At 49.5% G+C, this 24,436-nt stretch overlaps 2 protein-coding genes across 2 annotated transcripts in view; one reads left to right on the top strand and one right to left on the bottom strand.

Moving 5' to 3' along the window:
* LOC125959484 (uncharacterized) overlaps positions 1-24,436 on the top strand; it is a 45,925-nt gene that overhangs the window by 12,154 nt on the left and 9,335 nt on the right. The window contains exons 5-10 of the mRNA XM_049692306.1: positions 2,521-3,787; positions 7,846-8,074; positions 8,498-8,594; positions 15,028-15,160; positions 15,683-15,903; positions 21,498-21,759. Of these exons, the coding sequence (XP_049548263.1) occupies positions 2,521-3,787; positions 7,846-8,074; positions 8,498-8,594; positions 15,028-15,160; positions 15,683-15,903; positions 21,498-21,759 (2,209 nt within the window). The remainder of the gene's footprint in view (positions 1-2,520; positions 3,788-7,845; positions 8,075-8,497; positions 8,595-15,027; positions 15,161-15,682; positions 15,904-21,497; positions 21,760-24,436) is intronic.
* On the bottom strand, positions 22,243-23,358 carry LOC125952388 (aurora kinase B-like). The gene is made up of 2 exons (XM_049681839.1): positions 22,512-23,358; positions 22,243-22,447 (listed from the first exon to the last, which is right to left on the bottom strand). Exons 1-2 carry the CDS (start codon positions 23,322-23,324, stop codon positions 22,352-22,354), a joined length of 909 nt encoding a protein of 302 aa, XP_049537796.1. The 5' UTR covers positions 23,325-23,358; the 3' UTR covers positions 22,243-22,351.

The raw sequence follows: 24,436 nt of genomic DNA, 5'->3' as shown, positions 1-24,436 counted from the left end.
ACCCCTTGGGGGGAGGTTTCAATGAAATTTTAAAGCACTTTCCAGCATCCGCCGTTTTTACTGAGTGGAAAACAATTATTAGCAGCGACCATGGCAATACCAGTTTCCAAAAAGTGTGTTTGCAAAGCAGAGGCTCGATAAGCATTTCAGATTTTTTATGTCCATTTCAATACATCAAACATGTTCCACTTACTCTGCATCCATCGAAGGACCGTCACCTAGGTAGATGATACTAGGACAACTACTAGTGAATGGAGTTAATCAGAAATCCAACATTAATAGTCGCATCATAGTTTAGCAGCATTATAATGGTTTTTTGTTTCATTAGCCATTACAGGGAAAAGTAAATACCATTTGCGATCAAAACCATTGATATTCATCAATCCAACTTAGCAAACATTCCCGGTACACGCGGGAGGATCATTTGCGTTGACATTATTTAAATTAGATTAATTTTTAATTCCTTAAACTGGTTCGGCGAATTGTTTGCCGCTACTAATGGAATGCGAAATTAGCTTTCATTTTAATGCAATCCTCAAACAGACAAAGTGCAATGCCTAGACGAAGTGACACAACGGAACCGGTTAGTTTTTTTTTTTTTTTAATGCCATAGTTGCAATTCCCGCAAAACCATTTACTTCGAAAATCCTTTTCCCCATTTGGCTACGCGAAATGGTCGCTTCGGTGGGGGAGAAGTATAAGTTCCCCATAATTCCCATCATTTGCTCCGCTCTCGTAATGAAGGGGTCCTTTTTGGCTAACGAACTAATAACGCTGATGGATGTACTGAGAGACCGAGAAACGAGAAAAAGTTAACAATCCCATGAAGGACGTGATGAATCAGGAAGATTGATTCCGCCCCAAAAACCTCCACGGTGCTGCTCCCTGCGGCTGATGATTTACCGGCCGGGGGTTGCTAGACAATCCCAGGATATCTTGTCCCTTTCTTATGCCTTTCTGTGGTGTTCTTCCTCCTCATCTTCGCTGTCCCGGCTATCCCGCTTTGCAGCAGATTTGTAATTCTTCTTCATCAACAACCAGCCGCTCATTACTCAAAACCGGTCCCGGAAAAGCGGCCGGTTTTCCTTTTCCTTTTTCGGTTTGTTTGGTTTCCTTTTTTTTTGGGGGGACCCAACCCCAAGCCCTGCCCTGACAGTCCGGCGTGTTCGTTATGTTTGCTTGTGGGGTTGTGTTTTTCCTTCGCAACATTTGTTGTTTGTTTCCAGCGTGGAACCAAAAAAAAAACTGGTCGCAAGGAAACAACACCGCAAACTGGCCGTCAGCGAGGTAGTGAAAGTGAAAAATCATCAACCAAACCTCCCGTCCCACCGGCCTGCATTGAACGCGGCAAATGAGCGAACATGAACCTGAAACATGAAAATCGAAAGGGCCGGAGGCCGGGAGGAAATGCCCGGCAACATGCGCCTACTGAAAATGTCTCTGCTCCCGGGAGCGAAAAGAGGAGAAACAAAAGGACTAAACCCGCTACAGCTACAGCTTGGAGGAGGTGCATTCCATTCCACTGTCCCGCCGTCCCGGGGTAACATTTATTCTTCTCATTTCCATTACGGGACAATGTCATAAATATCCGCTCCATCTGCCACGGTCAGGTCATTTTTCTGCCCGTCCACCCCTCCGCCCGTGGCACACCATCCAGGGGCCTTCTAGTCCTGGCCAGCGACAGCATGGTGCTCGGTGTTTTTTGCGGTTTTCCTTGTACCACCGGGCAACATTAACCGGCGTTGCATCGTACCATCCATGAGATGAGCTGCAGATGCGTGAAATGGCGCTGCAACAACGGCCGCTTGGTCGTGCCATACGCCGGAATATACGCCGGTCGGCATGCTGGGCACAGCTGGAATGGCGGCGCGCCTCGGACGTTTGTGGATTGGGTGAGAAAAATGGACTCCCTTTTACCCTGTTTTCCCGAAACCATTTATAACGTGATTATATACGCGATATACAGTTCGCTCCTCCAGCTTGCGCTTGCAGACGGTCCTTGCAAACTTAACGAGCTGGTAAGCAAAGCGTTCCAAATAACCAAAACGAATGGAGATTCTGTTCGGTGCAAAGCTTGGATGTGCCAGAACGTAGCTTTAACTTGATGAACGAGGGCTACGAGGTAGCTCAAGGTTCCTGGAAAAGGGACAATGCATGAGCTGCAGTTGCAGTTGCAGCTGCGTATCGTTCTAAGCAGCATTCCAGTCGACAAGCGTTCTCCTCGTTGCGTAAGGATTGTTTGTTCCGTTTAGTTGTTTCGATTTACGCCCCAACACAAGCTTTTAATTAGTATTACCTGGAATGCGCAATCAATTCTGGCTGCAGCTCGATTAGCTTATGACGAGAGAAACGATCTCATCGCAAATACTTCGACTACTATATGCAACTTTCAGTGTTCTGAGGTTTTCCTAGGAACCCGATACAAGCCCCCAAATACATAGCAGCTTCCTGACGCATTGTTTTCGCTCGCATATTGGTAATCGATACACGCATCTCATGTCATGTCTCGTCTCATTCCAGGATGACTCGTACAGCGAGGACATGATACCACCACCACCACCCCCACTCAACCGACGGCCATCGTACGGGTACGGTTGCATCGTGCCACCTGTTGCCGGCCTCCCATCGACGGATCCATCAACGGTAGGCCCGGACCTACCACTGCACGATCTGACGATGGCCACCGGCACCACGCTACACAATGCCGGATCGACGGGGCCACCGAACAATGCCGGCTACAATACCGGCATCAACGCACCGGATCTGTTTAACTTCGCCTCGGTGAACGGACCGGTGGCCGGCAACTCGGCCGGCACGCTCAAGTCAACACTGAAATCCACCAAACCGTCGGCAAACAGTAAAGCAACTTCCGGCGGTCCGACGGTCGCGACTGCCACGAAAGGAAACAAATCGAAGCTCAACGAACCGCTGCTGCCGGTCATGATGGTGGATTTGATGAACGGTAACGGAGGTCCGGGTACGCCGGGCCCACTAGCGCCCTCTAGCGGAGGTGATGCGGTCGAACCGTCGATGACCAGCGCGAAACCGTATCCGCCGTACTACTTCGACGATAACTATCTGCATCATCATCATCATCATCAGTATCACTTCTATCCACCGGGCGCAACCGGTGACGATCGGTTCGGTGAACTGTCGTCGGATCTGCCGCTCAAGGAACCGATGGCCGATGGTGGTGTTGGTGGCCAACTCTACCTATACCATCAGCACCCTCACAACCACCATCATCTGCACCAGCAGCAGCAACAGCAGCACGTCACTGGTCTCCACGGGGAACCCCGGGGACTCGGTGGTGGCTACATACCGAACTATGATGCACTGAGTCTGCCCGCTAAATACAACACGATCGGTGCGAACGGTCACCTGCCAGGGGAGCTACCACCCTTTTCCGCGCATCATTACGCAGGGGGAGGTGGGGCCGGCATGGCGGGGCTAGGTGGACTGGCCGATCATCACGCCAGCTCGTGCAACATCAACCAGTATGCGGCCGGTGGTCCGGCGAAAACCAATCTCAACCATCACTTCTCCAACTCCATCAGCAACTTCAACTTCGATCCCTCGTCGTACTTCGGGTCGGCGCTAGATCCGGCCCCCGGCACCACCATCATACCGGGTGGGCTCGGTGGGGTGATGGGACCGGGCGATGGGTTTCCTTCCTCCTGCAGTCTCAACGGGACACCCAACAAGCAGCACCAACAGCAGCAACACCCCTGGAAGCATCGGCAGTGTCCGAGCCGGGGGTCCAGCAGCACCGGTTCGGGTTCATCAAGTAAGTGAGGGGAAGGAGGCAAGGAGGAAGGGGGGACGGGGTCATTTCGGTGGACAATCGACAATTATTTCAATTGTCTAGTCCACTCGCTCGCACTATTTTAAGTCTGTGAGTGTAGATAGGTGATTTGATAAGTTGATGGAAGTGATTGTCAAACTGTAGCTATCGAGCTCAATACCAACTTGGTTGAATATCACATTCAAGCTCAATTCTGTGTCCTTAAGATGGCATTCAATGGACAATATTGTCAAGAGAGTGTCATCATCATCATGCGAGTTAGTTTGTTCAGTTTAGATAAACAATGAATGCGAGTTTCATCCAATAACTCTCTGGCTCGATTTGTTTTGACATTCAACATTGGACCGATGGAGACATGGGGGGTCCGTGGAAAAGATAACACGCTTGAAGTCTCACGAATCGCCGTCGCTCCTACCGAGAAAAAGGGTTGGTTGTTTATATTTTTCAAAGCAGGCTCTGTCTTGTCTTGCGGCATCGCATCAGACGAATGAGAAGCTCTCCAAGAAATCATTCGCATAAATCAAATAATGCGAAAGAAAGAATTTTGGGGGAAAAAAGCCGAAGGGACGTCTGACAAGTCATACAAAGCAAGACAAACATTTGCAGGGGCTTTGCCGTGGAATATATCCAAACGAGTCGCGTGAGTCACGTCTCGCCGTACTCGGTTGTTCAGCAAAATACGACCATGTTGGATGTTTGGATGTTGAAATGGACTTCATTTTGAACATAAAACAAAAAACCGTAGAACAAATAAGGAATATGCATTTAAACGCAAACAGTTTAGTCAAAGAAACTTATCATTCGCTCAACCGTAACAGAGACCATTATTATTGGTGTTCATCACCGGGGCAAAAGTTGGCAATTGTTCCGGGAAAGATTATTTTACGCAACTATTTTCACCCCGCCGGCAGCATCCGCGCCTCCTTCCCTTCCCTTTCGCGGTTAATTCTATTCATCCAGGTCCGGAAAAGTTGACCGCGAAGCCGCACCCTGTCGCAGGTCATTCATATTAACATCACTATCAGCCAGCACTGGCACACGCGACCACCACAAATGAACAATATGAATCTACTTCTGGGTTTTCCGTTGGCGAATCCGTTCCGTTCCGTTCCACTATTCCAACCAGGAGAACGACAACGAACGAGAGCGCTACCTTCTCGCCCTCTACCAGTCGTGATTCACACGCCCCAGCACGTGTCGCACGCCACGGAACTGGCCACTAAAACTATGTCGATGACTTTTGCTACCACGCTGCAGGACCCATGGGTTCCCGGGAGTGTGGAGCATGAATTTAAATTCCTGATAAATTATTCATCACACAAGCGGATGTGACGTGACCGGGAGGGGGCGCTTTTGGGGGGGACGTTTGACCCGTACACCAGTCCGACGGGGCTTCAACATCAAATGTATCACCCAAACTGGGCCCAGCTTCAGCAAACGCAACGCAATGAGGCCATACTACATCTGAAGTGCAAGGCAAGCAAGCTAATGGATGGACTTGGCTCTATGATCTGGCTCTCGGTCGACAAAACCCCCTTTAGTCCGAATGCCACTGGCAGAAGCGATGGCCGTGAAATGGTTACTCAGAACCATCCGACGATCCGGACGACGAAGCCAAACACCACAAACATGCGATCTGATGATGCGATGCGAGCTTATGATGTGCTCCTGAGGAGAGCTCCCGAGTTGCCGAGAAAGCCGAAAGCTGGCGTACAGAGGCTGAGGTCTTGTAGAAAGACGAGAAGTCGTCGTCCCGGATTCGGGGAAGATGGAATGCCCGGATGAACGTCAAAAGGACGCAAATTAACATCGTTGCAATTTAGTTTCTCGCACTCGAGAGATTTTTGCTCGAGAATCCGTTGCCACTGCCATTGCCGCCATTGGCGAGTGAGAAAGAGAGGCAGAGAGAGAGGATCCCGGGGACATGGAGTAGTCAAGGATAACTCCCACTCTTCCCACCCCCTCCCTCACCCCCTTCGACCGTGGGAAGGAGATTCATCCGACAAGTTTAGTACACTTTGCGCAACAAATAAATGCTAATCAGGGTGTCTGGAGGGTAAAGGCATAGCGGTCCATCGCTCCATCGTTCGTTCGTGCAGGCCGGCATGCTAGGAGCCGTGGGAAGAAGGACCCCGATGACAGGCCAAACCGCTCCTGGGAACCCCGGGGGGCGATGGATAAACTTTTACCCTATCCTGAAGGACCGTGAGCCCACCGAAAAGGACGTTCTCCGTTCAGCACTTGCTCCAAGGAACGCCATAATTCTTGGGGCAAACAAAAACACTGGCTTCTAGCGATGGCGGCGATGGCGATGACGGCCACGGCAGCAGTCAGCAAGAACATGGAGCCGGTGTTCTGCAGTCGGGCCGGGCCCCGGCAAAGACTCGTGACGACCCCTTACGGCTATGGCTTACCCGAGGACCCTCCTTGGCTCGGTGGAACAGAACTGACATTGCGATGGGGAGAGCATTAATTGCATTTCGTTAAATGACAATGTGTTTTCGGAAAGAGTAAACACTCGCCACTAACATAAATTCCGCTTAATTTAAACGCTTTTACACTCGAGCACGGGCACGGGCCGTCCTTGGGGTTTCGCTCGTCCGTTCGCTCGGTTTCTGTTTCTTTCCGGAGGGTGGCCCGTTGGCGATGCGATCCCAGCGTTGGCAGCTATGCTAAACGGTTGCTTCGCAGCGCAGAACGACGGAAGACGAGTTGGTGGGGGTGGGGGGTTGGTTGCCACTCGCCAGCAACCTAATTATGCTGCAGATGTGCAACAATCTTCCCTTTCGTGGGGGTGGGGTGGGGGTTGTGGTTTGAGGTTTCGTGGCGCTGCTTGAACGAGAACGGGAGATTTGTTACTCTGTGATTGGGATCGGATTAAAGGGCATAAATTGTTGTGGCTTTATTGGAAGCGATGCCTTGCCGTGATTGATAACCGCGCCCCCGCGTAGTGGATTAAGGACAATCTTGGCCAAAGCCAAGTTCTTGTCAACATTATTCGCACTTTTTGCAAAACACCTTCAAACTTTCAGGCTTTCAGAAAACTACGAATTTTTATGAAAATGTATTAATTATGTTAAGTTTTCTGAAATATTGAATTAAATTATTGAGCTCCTTACAAAGTTTTACTTGAATGTTGTTGAATCGATACACAAACAGCAATTTTAAATTATTTGTTGCAGCTAAAGAATTCGGTCTGCTTTTTTTCAGAGGGATTTGCCAACCAGTTCAATTTCATATCAATTAACGCATTAATAGGTTTTTATTTCATAATTATCAGTTTGATGCTATTGATGGCCTGTTATTAACGGCCTTAAAATATAAATTAAAAATCGATCAATATCAATAGTAATTTCTGCCGTTTTAGTTAAGCTACATTCATAGTTCATTTAGTTATTTAGACTTATTGGTTAAGTAACAGTCCTTGTATTATAATTTCTGTAAGTTTTAATTCATATCTTTACCGAACAAAGCACAGCATGCATCTCATGCTTTACACCGAGAACAGATAACCACCAATCATCCCGCCTGCATTCACGCTGTTGGTGGCTGCACAGAACAGAAGAACTTTAATCATTCCACGGTAGCCATCTTTAACGAGGCCAAAATCAAATTACATTTCCCCCCGCGCTGCCGCGTGCTAATCCATCCGTTCGGTGAAGGAACGATGATTCAACGACGGGCGCGGTTATAAATTGAGTACATTATAATTATGCTCCATTCTTCAACCAATTACACTGTCTGCCTCCTGTCCTGTCCGACTGTTCTGCCAACCAAACCCCGGGGTAATCCATTTTAATTGACCACATTTTGCCGCTCCAGTGAGCTGCTATACAATCATTAAACTGCTTGCCGGACGGACGGACGGATGGACGGACGGCCGGCTCCGTGCGCTGTTTGATGCCGAACATCAAAAAGGATCGCGATCCTTTAATGAGAATCCTGGGGGGCTCATCGCATAGGAAAAAAAACGGGGAAAAACTAATCAAAATCCCATTTTTTCCCCTCTTTTCGACACTCACACACACATACATCCATAGAATGGGATCTGCCTTCGAGACAGTGGCTGGCGGTGACCTCCATCCTGCTGATAGCCGGTGCGGCCGGCGTCGCCGTACCGCTGGCGCTGAAGGTGTCGTCCGGTGCGCCGCTCGAGGAACGGCTGCAGGTGGCCACGCAGCTGCTCGACACAGTGCCTTTAATCGATGGCCACAACGATCTACCCTGGAACATACGCAAGTTCCTCCACAATCAGCTGAACGATTTTCGGTAAGTGAAAACTTTGTGCCGTCCGCTCGCCAACCCAACCGGCCACCCCTTTCCCCTTGTCACGGTTACCGAAGCACGTGTATGTCTGTGTCCGTGTGTGTGTGTGTCCTGCGACAGGTCCAATTAGCAACTTTTTCAATTTACCTTGACTTGCTCTCTGCTACGCTCTGACGCGTCCAACCGATGACGACGACGACGACGACGACGACGACGACGACGACGACGACGACGACGACGACGACGACGACGACGACGACGACGACGACGACGACGACGACGACGACGACGACGACGACGACGACGACGACGACGGAGACTTCGTTTGGACCGTACTCCAATACCATACCGTGTCCTTTACTCTCTAACTCTCTCTCTTTTTCTTTCTAACTCTCGTTTTATGGCGATCTCTGTTCCCCACAACAGATTCGATGATGATCTCAAGTCGATTCTACCCTGGTCGAAGAGTGCCTGGAGTCACACGGACCTGCAGCGGCTCAAGCGGGGCCGCATTTCCTCTCAGGTATGTTGGAAACACCACCCTCTCTCTCCCTCTCTCCCTCTCTCTCTGTTCAACTCCAAAAATATCTCTAAGCAATCACACCCACAGACCCCAGCCAGACGGAGGGCGATCGTTTCAGAAGCGCGTTTTCTAAGGTCCGACCGACCAAAACTTGGCGAACGACGCAAACCTACCCTTCAAGCGTATCGGGGGGCGGATGTTTGTTTCGTTCGGGGGAAAAAGAACAAGCGTGTACCTTCCGGTGGTATGCTTTCGCCGGTGACTTACTTTCTTTCTCCTCTTCTTCATTTTTTAATCAACCAACAACAACTCGACAAACAACTTTCACCATTCAGATTCCACTCCCCCCTCCTCCTTTGGTCCTTCTGTTCCACCTTCTGTCACCCCCTCCCTCAATGAAGAAGAGGGTTGAGCGAAAACTTTTCATTCAATCAACCGAAAAACCACAACTTTTCCGATGACCCCCTTACAGCCGCGTGCGCGAAAGCGTGAAGTGCCCGCGACCGCTGACGCTTGTTCGTAAATTGTTGGCTGCCGGATTCCTCCGGATCACTTGCTTACCGGTTTCTTATCCACCTTACTTCAAATGATGGTCAAACGTCTCGCCACGCGGTAGAACAACACTTTATTACGTTTCGCGTTCGTGGATTTTGGAAGTTGACAGCTGCGATGAGAAAGAACGTGAGAGAGGTGCGCGTTAACACGTTAACCCATTTCCGAGTGAAGTGGAAATTGAATTTTCCACCCTTCGCACGCCGATGTTCAATGTTTTGGCTTCGACGACGACGATGACGACGACGACGACGACGACGATGAGATTCTTCGTCAATCGTCTCTGGCTCCGGAATGGTTATCGGTCAGCTTCAAGTGAAGCTCAACATAATCTCCTCCACCCCCGGGAAAAACATTGATCGCGGTGGACCGCATTTCGACCTACTGAGGGGCACACCACAACTGCCAGAACTAGAGCATAAAAGCAGCTTAAAAAGGAAGCAACTTCCACAACCTGACGGACCTTGCAATTCGCATTCGCAAACGTGCGAGCGGTTTTGTGGTGCTTTTCCACGACGACCAGCAGCATAAAAGCAAAGTTTATCGACCACACCGACAACGACAGGCAATCGTGTGGGGCGTGTCTGATGATGATGATGGTGGTGGTGATGCTGATCCTTGGCACGCGATCCTTATAGGCTCGCGGGAATGCGCGAACGCAGCAAACGATTTATGCTTCGCCATTACTGGCTGGCGTTAAAACATAATGACCCCACCCACCCACCACCTCGGGGGGAGGGGTGAAAGTGAACGATTGTGGTGCTCCTCTGCTCCGCGTGTTCGCGTTGATGGCCGGCTTTTTGATGACCGGTCGCGGCTTCGCACAGGGCGAGCAAATTTATGCCACCCTCACGAAGTCCCCCTCCCCCCTTCTTCATCCCCCTATTTCGACTCCTGGATTACCGGTCACTGTTGTCTCCGTCATCCTTCTTCGGCATTCTGCTCCGCACCTTCAGTAATCATCTTCATTTTCTATGCTATTGAGCATTTTGAAAAGTATAATCAAGCACCGTGAACGCGACGTGAAGGTGAATTGATTTTCCCACCCAACCCCTCGCCACCCTCGTGATCCTTCCTCATCCCTTTTTTTAAGCTTGATCCAATCAAAACCAGTAAACTCGTCAAATCGGAACCGATACAAACCGAGGAACTCCTCCGGAATCGCGATGACCCTTCCGACTGATCCCAGCTGCTATCCTTAAGGGTGTGGAAAGGAAGGGGAAGGTCCTTGGGGGTTGAAAATCCGTGAGGACACATTCACTCGTCGCATTATGAAACCGAACCATCTCTTCGTTGATGTCGATCCTTGCGCGGATCTACCAGAAAATGAGCCGGAACAGGAGGACCGGGGGGATGAGGGTTGCAGCGAGTCATCGGAGTCTAGAAGCTCTCCTCCCGGCCAGATCCCAGAAGCTTCTGCTTTAACCGTCTCCTAGGGGGTTATTAATATATTTTAAGAGACCATTAAACTTTTTATCGATCCACGACCGGCGACTACCGGATCTGCGATTCGCGCAGGAAGTGGTGGGTGGCGGATGGAGGGTGGGTGGTGAAGCCATTCGGTCGTGGTGAAAATTCCAATCACTGTCTCTACCAAGGGGGCACCGTAAATGGTGAAACGATTGCGATTCCGTCCGATACCATTAGTTATAATTGAAATGAAAAGCAGTAAACCCAACACCAGCGCGTCAGGATCGAGGAATGGGGTGGAAGGGGTGGTAAAGGAACGTACCTTTGGGGCTTGTGACGCAGAACTGCCAGCAGCAGCAGCAGCAGGAGCGAGAGAACCATAAAACATGACCTTTCCATTAACCGTTGCTGACAGTGTTGATCGATACTTGTTGGCCGTTGGCCCTTCAAAAGTCCGCCTGCGCCGCCATGTCAGCGCAATTGTTCGGTGCCGTTCCGGTAAGCTTCGTAGAATTGAAGGGGGAAGGGGCACAAAAGGCCCACAGTGGCCGTGGAAATTGCTTTGCTTCCACCAGGGAAGCGGGGACGACATCAACGTTGTAAACGAGTAAATTGTGTCTTAAATTTAATCAATGGCTAGGACAATGGTATGGCTTTTGTCGAACACACTCTCATCACTAATGTGGATTACAGCCACACACACACACACCCCAGCAAAATGTCATGAATCTCGATTTACGTAATCGATTGGCCAACCTTTTTCTGTCTTTTCTTTTATGTGTGTGTGTGTGTGTGTGTGTCGCTTTTAATCAAACGCCTTCCCCCGAATCGGATCGAAGCGAAGCAATTATGCACGATACGAGAGGAGGGACTAGCCGAAATTCATTAGACCGTCGGGTGTCAAAATGTAACAATTTATTCGTGCTACGTGCGGCCACCCCCATAACGCTCGCTGACCGAAGTTCATTAGAATTCGCGCCGGCTAAATAACGGCTAAATCCCAATTTAATGGAGCTTCCGGCGCGATTCCGATCCTCGATCGCGATGGAGGCGCCTCTTTCTTTCTTTCTTTCTTTGTTGGAAATTCAAGGAAAATAGTAAATTGAACCCCCGGTACCACCCCCCGACCGGGTGGTGACCGGCAACCAATTTGTCGTTTCGGGTACCGTAACATTTTCCTCCCAGTAAACCATTCCCTTCTCGCGTGCCTTCCCGTGCTGTAAATGAATCTTTCACCACGCGCTCGCGCTCGCGCCCGCGCGCTCTCTTTGATTAACCGTTTCCGTTTGGTAAAACAGCGTCGCGGTGGCACCGTGAACCTTCCAGCCACGAGGCTTCTGCCACTAGACAGCAAGGTCTGATCAAAGGTCCTCGACGCCAAAAAAAAGGGCACCCTTTTTTTTACGCGAACACGAACCCTCTCAGTTGCTTTCACCTCTCTTGGTACTATACTTAAATGCAGACGGGCCCTTTTTCCAGGACCCAGGACCACCGAGCGTGTCTCGAGCGTGGTGAAAATAATTTATCTAAACCTTATCAAAAGCCATGATGCGAAAAGGGAGGTGGCGAGGGGCGGGGGTTGAGATAACAAACCGGAGGCTGCTATATCCAAGGTCACCATCTACCTCGGGGAGGCAACACGGACATCGAAAGCGAAAAAGAGCAGAGAAAGAGGAAAAACAATCTTGGCCACCATCTTTTATTTTTTTGTGTTTTTTGCTCCAGCAAAAAACCAGCAACCGAAATGCGCTAGCCGAGGCGAGTGCTGTTGATTGAAAAATAATGTAAATTAATCTCGATCTCCGTAAGAAGCTTATCGGTCGCACAGCAGAGCGCACTTTCCGCGGACAAGCGTAAAGCAATAAAAGCGCGGAGAGAGGGAGAGAAAGAGCGAAGGAATCAGGAAGAGCACCGAGAGCACCGAGAACCATCTTTCATCCTGCCCGGCAGTTACAGAACCGGTTTGTCCTACGAAGCGTAGCATCTTCTCGTGTTACCTTTACCACCGGCAGGGTTTCCTTGGTTTCCTTCCTTAGGCCAATGAACCGGAAGTACGCAGTAACTCGGGAACACAACACATCGCACTAGTAGACGGTTAGTGTGCCCGAACAGCACAAATGGTGGTCATAGACCACACGGTGGAAAACCTCGGCTGATTTTTCAAATCTGCACCACCACCACCAACGTTTCCCCTGGTCCGGATGCGGATGAAAATATTAATTTTCTCGCGACCCGGACAATCGCGACCTCCCAGCCAGGCCGGTAGCGGATCAGTTTCAATTAATTTGATAACCGTTAACCTTGGCTGGCTAGGCGATGGCGCGTCGGCGTTGGTTGGCCTGAGACGAGGCTGGAAATGAGATAGACCAAAGATACAGGCTTACCAGACACGAGCCCGGGACGACCCTCTTAATGGGGACCTCCATCAACGACCAACCACCTCGGGGGGGCACGGGTCAAGTGTGCGCGATGGTTGCTATGCTACAGGGTAAGCGGAGGAGCCCCATTTTGCGCCGCGCTTCGCGGCCCTCCAATCGTCTAGCAGGCGGCGACGCCGGCGAGTGAAAAATAGAACGCCAAGGAACCGAAAGTGTCTAGAATGTGCGGGAAGAGTAAATTAACTTTTTTTTTCTCACCGAAAATTTCCAACCATTTGTGTTTATTCGCGCGGGAATTTTGCTAAAGATTCCGTCCGGGGGATTCCGATTACGGAAGGGAAAACATTTACTTGCTTCCGGTGAGTCCAATGATTCGGTTTCGGTGCGATCCGTAGTGCAGCTTAAGGTCATAAGATCAATGATGATGGTGGTCGGAATAGGGACCGAGAACCACCCACCACTGACCCAACATTATCACAATCATTGCTTCATCACAGCCCAGCTCCACCGTGAGCTTTAAGCGGATGGTCGGATTCTGCTGAAAGTAATAAATCCGTCGACGAATCCGTATGCTTCGACAGCTTTACGGCATCCACCATTAGGATTTACCGTTACCGTTGGAAGGGAACGTTTGGAAAACCGAACCAAACCAAAATGGGTTACAGCAGCGCACTACTGTATGCGCTTCACACGGTTAAAGCACGTGCGAAGAGTTCAAGTTGTATGCTCGAAACCGTACCACAATACGGCTCGTTAGATGGACTGCTACTACTTACTATCTACTCCACGGGTGCTTACTGCTGCTGCTGCGAAAGAGTTCCAAAACGTTGAGCACCCATCGTTGGGATCATAAAAACGAAGTAGAGCTAAATCCTCTGCTCGATTATCTCTCGGCGAGCAACAATAGCAAATGGAAGCAATGGTTTCCCCGTTCGAACCATCCGAAAGCGCTCTTGGCCATGAAAACGAATTACTTCCATTAACGGCGATGCAATGAGTTCCATCTTCTGGGCCAAGTAGTTTCTAATCTACTTACCAGCGTGTGCTTGTCTTGCTGTGTGTGTGTCTGTGTGTATCCACACTCCCGGGAGTTAAAACGAATGTTAGTCAGCAATGGCCACCACGGAAAGGAAAAGAAAGGTAATATCCTGAAATAGCAACAAACCACCTGGTAACGGATGCATTGTTTACATTGTTACTCCTCCGGATACTCGGTAGCCCGTAATGGACGTTCCATACAATCGGTTTTCGAGCGGTATGATGTGCCAACCCCTTTGTGCTGCCAGGTGAAGCACTCTACCGACCTTCCGACCTTCGAACATCACGGTGTCACTTCCACTCTGATCGTGATACAATCTAATGAAATGACAACATTGGCCAACCATCGTACCAATTGCACTAATTAGCTCGAAAACGGTTCACGGATTCGCGGATGGATTCGCTTGTTGTCATAAGCGCACCCCTAATGTTCAATCAAGATCGAATCCGAGTGGCATTGCTAAGGGGGCGGGGGTTGGAGGTGGGTGTAATTCAATTTTGAGCTCATCCGCCCGATTCCCGGTGTGAACGCCGATTAGTTTGATCCGCCGTCGGATAATGGGTCATCAAAGGGGAGAAAAAAAAACACGACGGATACACCAATTACCGGCCGCGAATCGTGGATTGAACGAGCACCGTTCTACAAACTCCCGGGTTCGTACTGGCAAGCGAACGCCCTCCAGAGTGATGATAATTAATGGAATTGATTTTTCAACTGCTGGCGTCTGGCGCAGGATGCTGTCGAGTGTTTGATTCGATTTCTTTCTGTTCCATCTTGAAGTGGCTGCCGCCCGACGACGGCTACGGGTCGGGCTTGAATGTTGAAATGTCGGAAATGTGTTCGCTCCGACGACTACCAACATTAGTCATTCTGCACCAATTTCTCACACTAATTGCACTATTTGTTCAGCGTTAGTTCAATTGGCCCTTCGATCGCTCGCGTTTGGCTCTTCCTATTTTGGGGCATCCTTTTGCTATCCCTGTCTCTCGTTTTCTCTCTCCTTTTCACTCGCTCTCTCTTTCAACTCTCTCTCTTTCTCCCTGCATTGATCTAGTTTTGGGCGGCCTATGTTCCGTGCGAGGCTCAGCACAAGGATGCAGTCCAGATCACGCTGGAACAGATAGACGTAATTAAAAGACTGACAGAACGATACTCACCACATCTGACGTCGTGTGCCTCGGTGTTCGGTAAGTACTCCTCACCCACTGGGTGGACCAATAGTGTCGCAACCACACACACACACACACACACTCCAAAAAAGATGCAAAACCCCAACGGATCATTCAATGGAGCTAATCATTAGTCGGGGCGGCTGCATTTTATAGATTTTCAATTTGATGCCAAAAAGGGGTTGATTGGAAAAGGGGGGAGGGGCGACCCGGCATCATTTGTAGTGCCAGCACGTCCCGGGTCCACACAAAAGTGGTCCCGGGTGTAATTAACCATTACAGCATGACGGCTAAATGACCAAAATAAATGCAGCTCCCCATAATGACAGCCGCCCTCCCGCCCCGGAACAAAATCGAAATCAGCGACAAGCGTCACGGAACGGCACTCCAGAGCAGACATGCAGCCGATGCTCGTCACGGCTGCTGGCCCGATGTGGGACGTGAAAGTGCAGCCACATAATTATAATACCTCCCTCTCTCTCTCTCTCTCTCCCTCTCTCTGTCATACTCTTTGTCCCTCCACCCCCCCGCATTTTCCAGATATCGTACAAGCGCACAAAAACCGTCAAATGTGTTCATTAATCGGTGTCGAGGGAGGCCATTCGCTCGGCGGTTCGCTCGGTGTCCTGCGAATCTATTATGCCCTCGGGGTCCGCTACATGACGCTCACCTCCACCTGCCACACACCGTGGGCCGACTCGAGCAACGCGGATGCACCGAAATATGATGTCCGGCACGGTGGCCTAACGGCCTACGGCAAGGTAATTTCCTATTTGTGTTATTGCATTTCGAAAAACGCTCCTTGGTGGACCATACTAGCTGTACAGATACGGTCAGCTTGGTCAGCTTGGTCAGTCCCATTCGCTCCATACCGTAACTAGTAATTAGATTCCTTTTCCAGCGTTATCCCCCCCCTCCATGAACTCGTTAAGCGGGCAGACTTCGGTCTGGTTAGCTTGGTTAGTGTTAGTGGCGCAGGAAGAAGAATCTAAACTTCGTTCTAATCCTCCACGGTATTGCCTTAGGCTTCAGAGGGCTGGACGGTGGTCCATTTAAACCATAAAAGATAATTAAGAGATTACTCATGGACCGACTGGCGCACAGTATCTATAGTGGTCGCACTGTCATTGCATCAGACACGTTGCTCCTCTGCTGCAGTGCTAAATGGGGTTAGAACTCCTTTCTACTTTCGGGGTGACGTCGCTGACCTGGTCAGGCATTTCACTTAGACCACTTCACGTACGCTCTACCTGTCCACGAAGCGCGCGCGTGTGTGTGTGTGTGTGTGTGTGTGTGTGTGTGTTTGCTGGTACTCCATATCGACCATTCCGGATCCCGGATCGTGACCACAAAGCGCTGGTTTAATCACGTACTCTCTAACCCTATGGCCCATCAGGAGGCCTGACGCTCTATGGTTTGGGTTTTTCCCGCTACCTTCACGCATACCTGGACGCAGGTTTTGTTCCCAGAACGCAGCCCGAAATTTCAATCTGCCCAAAAATCAATGGCCACAAAGCACATGGGCACACATGGGGGTGTTGTCCCTGGTATGCCATGCCATGGTGCAAAGGATTCTACCGAACCGAACCACAACCGAACCGATTGTCTCTACCAGATATGGGCCAGCAATAGCAGCAGCAGCACAGGTAGCACAGGATGGCTCTAGGCAGTGAAAACTGGGGCCGCTAGTAAATCATTGCCGATGTCAGAGTGATAGCAGGAATTATGGCCCCGAACCGCACTTCATCAAGCGCCTGGCTCAGTCCTCGTCCTCATGATGTCGCCTTTTTCGAGTTTTGATTAAGAATTCCACGTAAGATGAGTTTTATCGAAATCGAACGCACAATAGCAGCAGCAGCAGTAACAACAAAAAGTTTGATAAAGCTGATTAAACTTCCCCTTTTTTACGTCGAATTTGATGTCACATATCAGATTTGACGCCGGAACAAATCCGAAGCTCGGCGGACAACTTTTACGCTTTTTTAATGCTCCGTTGATTCGTTGATCTGATAAATTATGGAAGCGGCTTATGCCTATCATTTTGCGATTTAACAATTGCGATCGCCTTGTGGCACGCCCCCCACATCCATGGGACAATCAATCCAGCATCGCGTTCCGGCTAAATACACCCCCTCCACCCCGGTGGGATGATGCCCCTTCCTGCCAGCAGTTTCAGCAGCGCGTTACTTACGTTAAATCTGTTTATTCGATTTTGATTGGGGTGTTGAAGTTTACGTTTGTCAAAAAGCACCGTCTGTTTCGGAGAAAGGGCAGGAGGAAAGGGAGAGTCCCGAGAGTCCCGGGATTACGGAATAGATTTCTCGCGTCGCGACACGGACGCCCAATCCCGCCCCGCCGCGCCGACCACGTGGCAGCCAATGGCTTTATTATTCGTATTCGAGCCCCGCTGAATAAACAAGATCGAATTACCGGGCACCGCGATTGATGAATAAACAGTCGGCCAGGAGGCGAACCGCTTGATTAATTACGTTTCGTAAGCCGCCCACCAAACCGGATCCGGAAGCGGTTCCGGGAGTGAGCAGGCTAATAAATTGGTACCCAAGTGAAGTAGTCTAATTAATGTGGCCGATGAAAGGGGCAAAAGGATCTGGCCTCTTTCGGCGCAATTCAAAGCAATTTGAACATCTGTGGGCCTTGTAGATTTTGTAGCTCCTCAGCTTTTTCTTTTTTAAGACCAGCTGTTTATCCTGTCCAAGTTGATGAAACACAAACTCCCTGTCTGTAAACTCAAAAGGAACAGTTTTATCACTTCCTGTAGCACTACATGGCCGGCTTGGAGTTGGATTGGTTTAAGTTGATTGACAGATTTAAAATCTCTTTAAAGCTCATACAGCTTCGCTTCGGTGCTGAAACCGCGTAACGCTTCTGAAACGCTTTGTACCACTCCCCAGGAAAGGTAGAACATAACCGTAGTCCTGTTTATCGAAGCAAAATACCGTCCGCATTGAAAGCATTTGCTAGAAGTGACAGTGCGAGGAATGAGGAAATTTATTCATTCCCACCTTTTCGCAACGGGCCTTTCATGGGCCAGCAGCCGGAGTTTGCTGATTCCATTTTGTTTGCCCGCCGCCATAACAGAAACCTCCTAAACCAGTCCCGCCGGTGATGTTAAGCTTGAGCGGTGGCAATGTTGTCGGAATGTCGAAAAATATGGACAGCAGGCTCTGGTCTGTGCTGCTGCACGACACTAACTTAATTAGCTGGAGTCTTCAACAACTCTCAGAAGCTACGTAGCCGGTTGATTTTACTTCACAACGCCGGCACTGAGTGGAATGGCTGATAGGATAATGGTGTCCAGCTGGAGGACTTTAAACTTTTATGCGCTATTTTCTTTTCCTCGAGGAACGGGAGTACCTGGTTGCATTGAAAGCGAAGATGTTTTACGCTTAGTATCATTCAGAAAGGTAGCGCGCTTGTAATTTCCGTAGCTGGAAATCCGTCAACCGTCTCGCAGATCTGTTGCACAACCGCAACAAAGTACTTTTTACCACCTCATTCGAATGAAATCGCCCTTTTATGCATTCAACACTCGTTGCTCTTTGCTCCGAAGAAATGAAAATGAAGCAGACCATCGTACTTCACTAATATTCTGCTTTAAATTGAGTTACTTTTTGAGTTGTAGCAAAAACAAAGTAAAACGCTGCATTCAACGATTGATGATGGAAAAAGGAATTTCGATGGGAAAAAATAGGCAGAAAAAACCGAAGAGCGGCACAGAACGAAGACGTTAACGAGTGGGAAAGCAGTCCGATGTGTTGCGAAATTCTCGTAATTTTATAAACGACAACAAACATCAACCTCACTTGACCCACCGGACTTGAAGGACATACGGCCCCTCCCGAGGGGGTGAGAGGGAAAGGGTAGTTTGAGCTTTCACCGGATCCGCCAATATCCTCCCCTTAGGTCCACAAAAAACACTCCTCGAAGGCTCGAAGGGAGAGATAGAGAAGGTAATAAAAAAAACCCCATCCTCTGGTCCGTCCCGCTCTACCATCCAAATCCCCCGCACTGTATCGTGTTCATTTATCTGTGCCAGCCAACGCTTGGATATCTCGGTTGGCATCATCCTGTTGCCTCGGTGACCAGCTTCCTTCCGGCACGCTCGACACATCACTGCACCGGACGGCTGTCCTGTTGCGGACCATAGCGGTGGAGTCCCGGTGACCCTACGCGCCGCAGCAACACCCCGCTCACCCACAGTACCGTCGAGCGAATCAACGAACTGGCCATTCCTCCCGCTGGTCTTCTGTACCGGATAGTCAGTTGGTCAGCGCTGAAGCACGCTGCTCGGTCAGTGCCACCGGTTTGCGGAAGGAAGTTTAATGATTTCAATTTCTGTTTACGCCATCCTGCTGCTGCCGTCATCCAACGGACCGGCATGGGTTCACGCTGTACCGATCACCGTTTCCCCGTCCGTTCCATGCGCTCTACGTCGGGTACCGCAGAATCGTACGCAATACGCCATACGCCATACGCCAAATGTTGGAGCAATCAGAGAGTAAACCGGGGGCAGAAGTGACCAAACAAGGAAGAGGAAGAAAAAAAAATGAACCAAACCGGCGGAAACAGGCCAATCGGCCTAACGAACAGCCCCACTGACCGACCGTCGGTCGGTTGTGTCGGTTGATATGTGCCACCCCACAGCCACCATACCAGCCTCATCTGGTTCCGAGTCCGGGTTGGGAGTGAAAAATAAAACACAAACTCGGCAAAAGTTGTTGAAATAACTATATTGGTATCCGCAACATGAACACATGTCTCGCGCGTATCAGCGGATACTGCTGCTGGTATGATCGGGAAATAGTTTTCCGTCCACTCTCGCTCCTTTTTTTTGGATCTCTAAGTTTGTGTTGCTGCACAGTTTTTTTCTTTCATTATTTCGTGTGTTACTTGCTCGACGTGCGTACCGTGATGCCGGGTCGCTCTCGTTTTCTATCTATGTAGAAATGCGCTGATGGCTGGACCATCAACATCCGGTGCAGTTGATCCACTTGATCCTACGTTTGACTTCACCACTTGGATCGAGATGATAAAAAATGCCTCGTCATTCGGATGCCACACTCGCTGCATACTTTATGTGTTGTAAATCCAATGAATGGGATATTTTATTTCGATGCCTTCCGCCTCTGGAATGCTAGAGAGGTTTCACAAACAAAAAATACGAATCACTCTGGTATCGTAGTTGTTCTTTCTTGCGTGGACATTGGGGGAAGAAGCTGGTAATCGGACTATATTTAATAGCCGTGGAACATTCAAACGGTGGCATCGACTGGCATAGCACTTTTAAAAATCTCGGAATATCGAATCAATTTTGTTTCCTGGAGGATATTTCCTTTGCTTTTAAGTGAATGTGTATTCCACACAGAAAGTCAGTATTCATGTTTCACACATTCCCCACGTGCTCCCGAACAAGCGGGCGCATTTGAAACAAACTCATACCATATCGGGATGTGCGTGAATGTTTTAATTAATTTTCGCGTTCACATACGGACCCGGCACAAATATGCCACGTGGATCGCGGAAAACAATATTTTCGTAATTAAAAGGATGTCCCCAAAATTTACTGTCAATCTGGCACAGCGCCCGTGTTCGTGAGCTGCATGTTAAATTTCGTTCGACCGTTGTCAGAATGCCGGTAAAACAAAAAAACTCGAGTCTCATAGCCACTAGTTAATAATAGGTGTCTGTTACGTAGCAACCAGATGAGAAACTGACTATCTGCCGGTAAAGGAGGGATTTTGTGACCTCCTGCGGAGAGACCCGGGAGAGTTTTCCATTTAGATGTTGTCACGCAGATGCAGTTTCGCGATTGTTTCTTTCTGTGTCATTTTTTGTGCAACTTTTTTAACGACCCTCGCAACCAGAAATGAGTTTCCATCTCGTTGGATGGTGTGTTGCAGCGCCGCTGCTCTAGCTTGATCCGATGTTGTTTGGCGCAATATTGCGCACCAAGTTTATGTCGGGCGGACACCGCTGCTAGTTAGTTCGTGTTGATACCTCTGGTACAAGGTCGCGACTGCCATCATCGTCGATGTTGCACGATAGTGCTGTGCACCAGGGCAGCGAAAGGAAAGAGTAGATGTTTGCATTTTCTAAAATACACTCTCGAGGCCCTTTTTTCTGTTTCCTGTTGGCTGCCAACTAACCAGCTGTCCGTCCGCGTGGTCCATTTTGGGGATAAATTCCCATTTGTATTCCAATTTATGTTTGATAGGTTTTCATCTTCGTTGTTCCACTAACTCACTTTCCCATGTTGTCTCTCGTCCCCATCGCCTTTCACCCTACATCACCGGCCAATGCAATCCAATCATGTGCCGCGGCGCGTACACCGTAGACCATCGTTCGCGAAATGAACCGGCTCGGCATGATAGTGGACCTGTCAAAGTCGTCCGTCAGCACGATGAAGGATGTGCTGGCCACCTCGCAGGCTCCGGTCATCTTTTCCCACTCGTCGGCCCACGCCCTGTGCAACTCGAGCCGGAACGTCCAGGACGAGGTGCTCGAGCTAGTGACGAAAAATCGCGGCCTGGTGATGGTGAACTTTTACAACAAGTTTCTGCGGTGCAGCGAAAACGCGTCCGTGCAGGATGCAGTAGGTAAGTTGCTGTTAGAAGTTAGTGTAATAGTCCACGAGCAATGCCCGTTTGAAGGGCTCTTCAATCTTTCTCCTATCAGCATCATCCATCACTGATCCAATGATGAACGTTTTGTTTCTCACTGTTCGAACGATCGTTTCGATGTTCACCATACGGTTTTGTGCAAATATAGACCACTAACAGGTAACCAATGGAGGAAGCACAAATCAACTCCCAGTGAATCATTCCGTGCTTCTAGCCGTTCGTGTACCCGTAGCTTCGGTTGGCATTTTTAATCGGTTTTCGGAACCCACGTTTTTTCAAATGATTCAGGTAGCTTATGGGAGAAACAGCAAGCATCTGGTGATAGGATTTTGTTAAGCGAAGCTTCATGATACTGACCAATCAATTCAATCAATCAACTGAAAACGATATACTCAATAGAAACATATTTAGATATTGAGAGTCACGATGGAAACATAATTTCATTACAAAGATGCTATATAATACAAGAAACAAATTGATCATATGAACCACTAAAAAGGGTCTATCCGTTGCTAAATGATACGCATTCATTATTATAAACTAGAACCGTGGAATTGACGGAAACACCTTATCGGAGCTGTCCTTGGTTACGCATCTGCAACACCCACGGATGGTTCATAACGTTGCGCAGCGTGATCCGGGAGCTACTGGGAGTGCGTAGCAACTGCAATACGGAAACATACATTAATGATCTTATTTGCTTGCTGGAGTGAAAATCGATTGTTTACCTTGGACACCAGATCGATTGCTCCGGGGCTCATGTGCCGCGGATAGATGATCTCCAGGCGCCGGATCTTATCGTACGTGTTTTGTGTGTTGGGTGACTCGAACGGCGGATTGCCAACCAGGAACTCGTAGCACAGAATACCCAGACACCACTGATCCACGGAATCATCGTACGTCTTACCATCGACCATTTCCGGGGGCAGATAATCGAGCGTACCGCACATCGTCTTGCGCTTCGAGCTGGTGTGCGCAGACCAGCCGAAATCGGCCAGCTTAACGTTGTCGTCATCGGTGAGCAGGATGTTCTCCGGCTTCAGATCGCGGTGAATAACGTTGTTCGCATGGCAATAGTTCAGCGCATCGGCCACTTGGGAGACGTACCGTGCCGAACGAACCTCATCAAACCTTCCCTTCGGGGCCCTCTTCAGGTGCTTGTACAGCTCGCCCTGAGCCGCCAGTTCGAGCGCCAGGTAGATCCGGCGATCGTCGTGGAACCAGGTCAGCAGCCGCAGAATGTGCGGATGTTTCAGGCGGGACTGGATCTCGATCTCGCGCAGCAGCTGCTTCTCCACGTTCCATTTGGTGAGCTGTGACTTGAACATCACCTTCATGGCCACCATAAAGCCGGACTCGCGTTCCCGCGCCAGGTAGACGCGTCCGAATTTTCCACGGCCGAGCGGCTTGCCCAACTCGAAGTCGTTCGTTGACCACTCGTACGGGTTCTCGTAGGCCGGGTGTTGCATCATTTGCACCGTTTTCATCAGCACCGCCGAGTGGGACATATCACCATCGCCCGATTCAAACACGTCGTCCATTTTTCACAAAATCACAAAAATACCTTTGTTTTTCTCTAACCGAGCTGCGTGCGCCGTTTTTTTCTGCCGCTGCAAGTGACGCTCTTTTGAATTTAACGGCTGTTACACTTTGACAGCTCAAAGACAGATCGCCCTTAACCTATTATAGCGCCGTGAGTGGCCAAAACTATAACTATCGATACGTTTAAATTTCGTCGGTTGTTTAGTTAAGTTAAAGGATTACTGGTGAAAACTGCGCCTTGTTTAACGCATTTAATCAATGTGAAAAGACACATTTTAAATTCGAAGTTTAGCATAACAGCATCTTTAGGCCCGTTGGATTGCTTTTAGTTTTATCTAATTTATTCCCGCATCTCAATTTAATCAACTTAATCGAGTTTCCACAGCCTCCGCGAAACTGTGCGTCACATTTCGTTTTCGGGGAATTTCGCACAGCCCCATTAAAACGTACATTTCCCCGATTTCGCAAACTTCTCGAATGCCGTCGACTAGGAATGCTAGCATTTCAAATAAAATTTAAAAACCACCAAACACCCTTCCAACACAGATCCACAGGACGCCCCCAACTTCAAACCGGGTGCCTGTTTGCCAGCACGGTGGCGGTTTTCTCCAGATCTCGTCGGCTTCACCGCAAACGAAAGCCCGCGAGACACCGCACCACGCGGCTGTTACAACTGTTTTGCATATTAAAACGATTCGGTTGCGCTGTACACTCCTTCCCTCCCAACGTAGGGGTTTGGCAGTCGTCGTGGTTCACAAGATAAGTGACACTTTTACACGCCAAACCACACTCCAAAGCATTGTCGAAATGTGTGGTTTGGACAGGCAGAAGTAGTGGAGTGTCTGCGCGATCAAGCACCAAACAAACAACCCTCTGCCGTTACCTACGGGCGTTAACCGCGCACAATCCGCATGCCAACAACGAGAATTGTTGGCTGCCGCGAGCGAGCGAGGGAGGGCGGCGAGTACGGGATTGAATGCTGCCAAGTGTGCCAACAGGGGAATATTCGTCGAAAACGTGTGAGAAAAAAAAGCAGACCTGCAACCAGCGGTGGCGCGAGCGGTGGGAGACACCGCGAACCGAAAGCATGCTGCTTAAATCCGACGAAAAG

This window comes from Anopheles darlingi, chromosome 2 (genome assembly GCF_943734745.1).
Source record: "Anopheles darlingi chromosome 2, idAnoDarlMG_H_01, whole genome shotgun sequence".
Classification (NCBI taxonomy): Eukaryota; Metazoa; Arthropoda; class Insecta; order Diptera; family Culicidae; genus Anopheles; species Anopheles darlingi.
The sequence above is the reverse complement of the archived record's forward strand: the minus strand, read 5'-3'. Positions and strand labels throughout refer to the sequence as shown.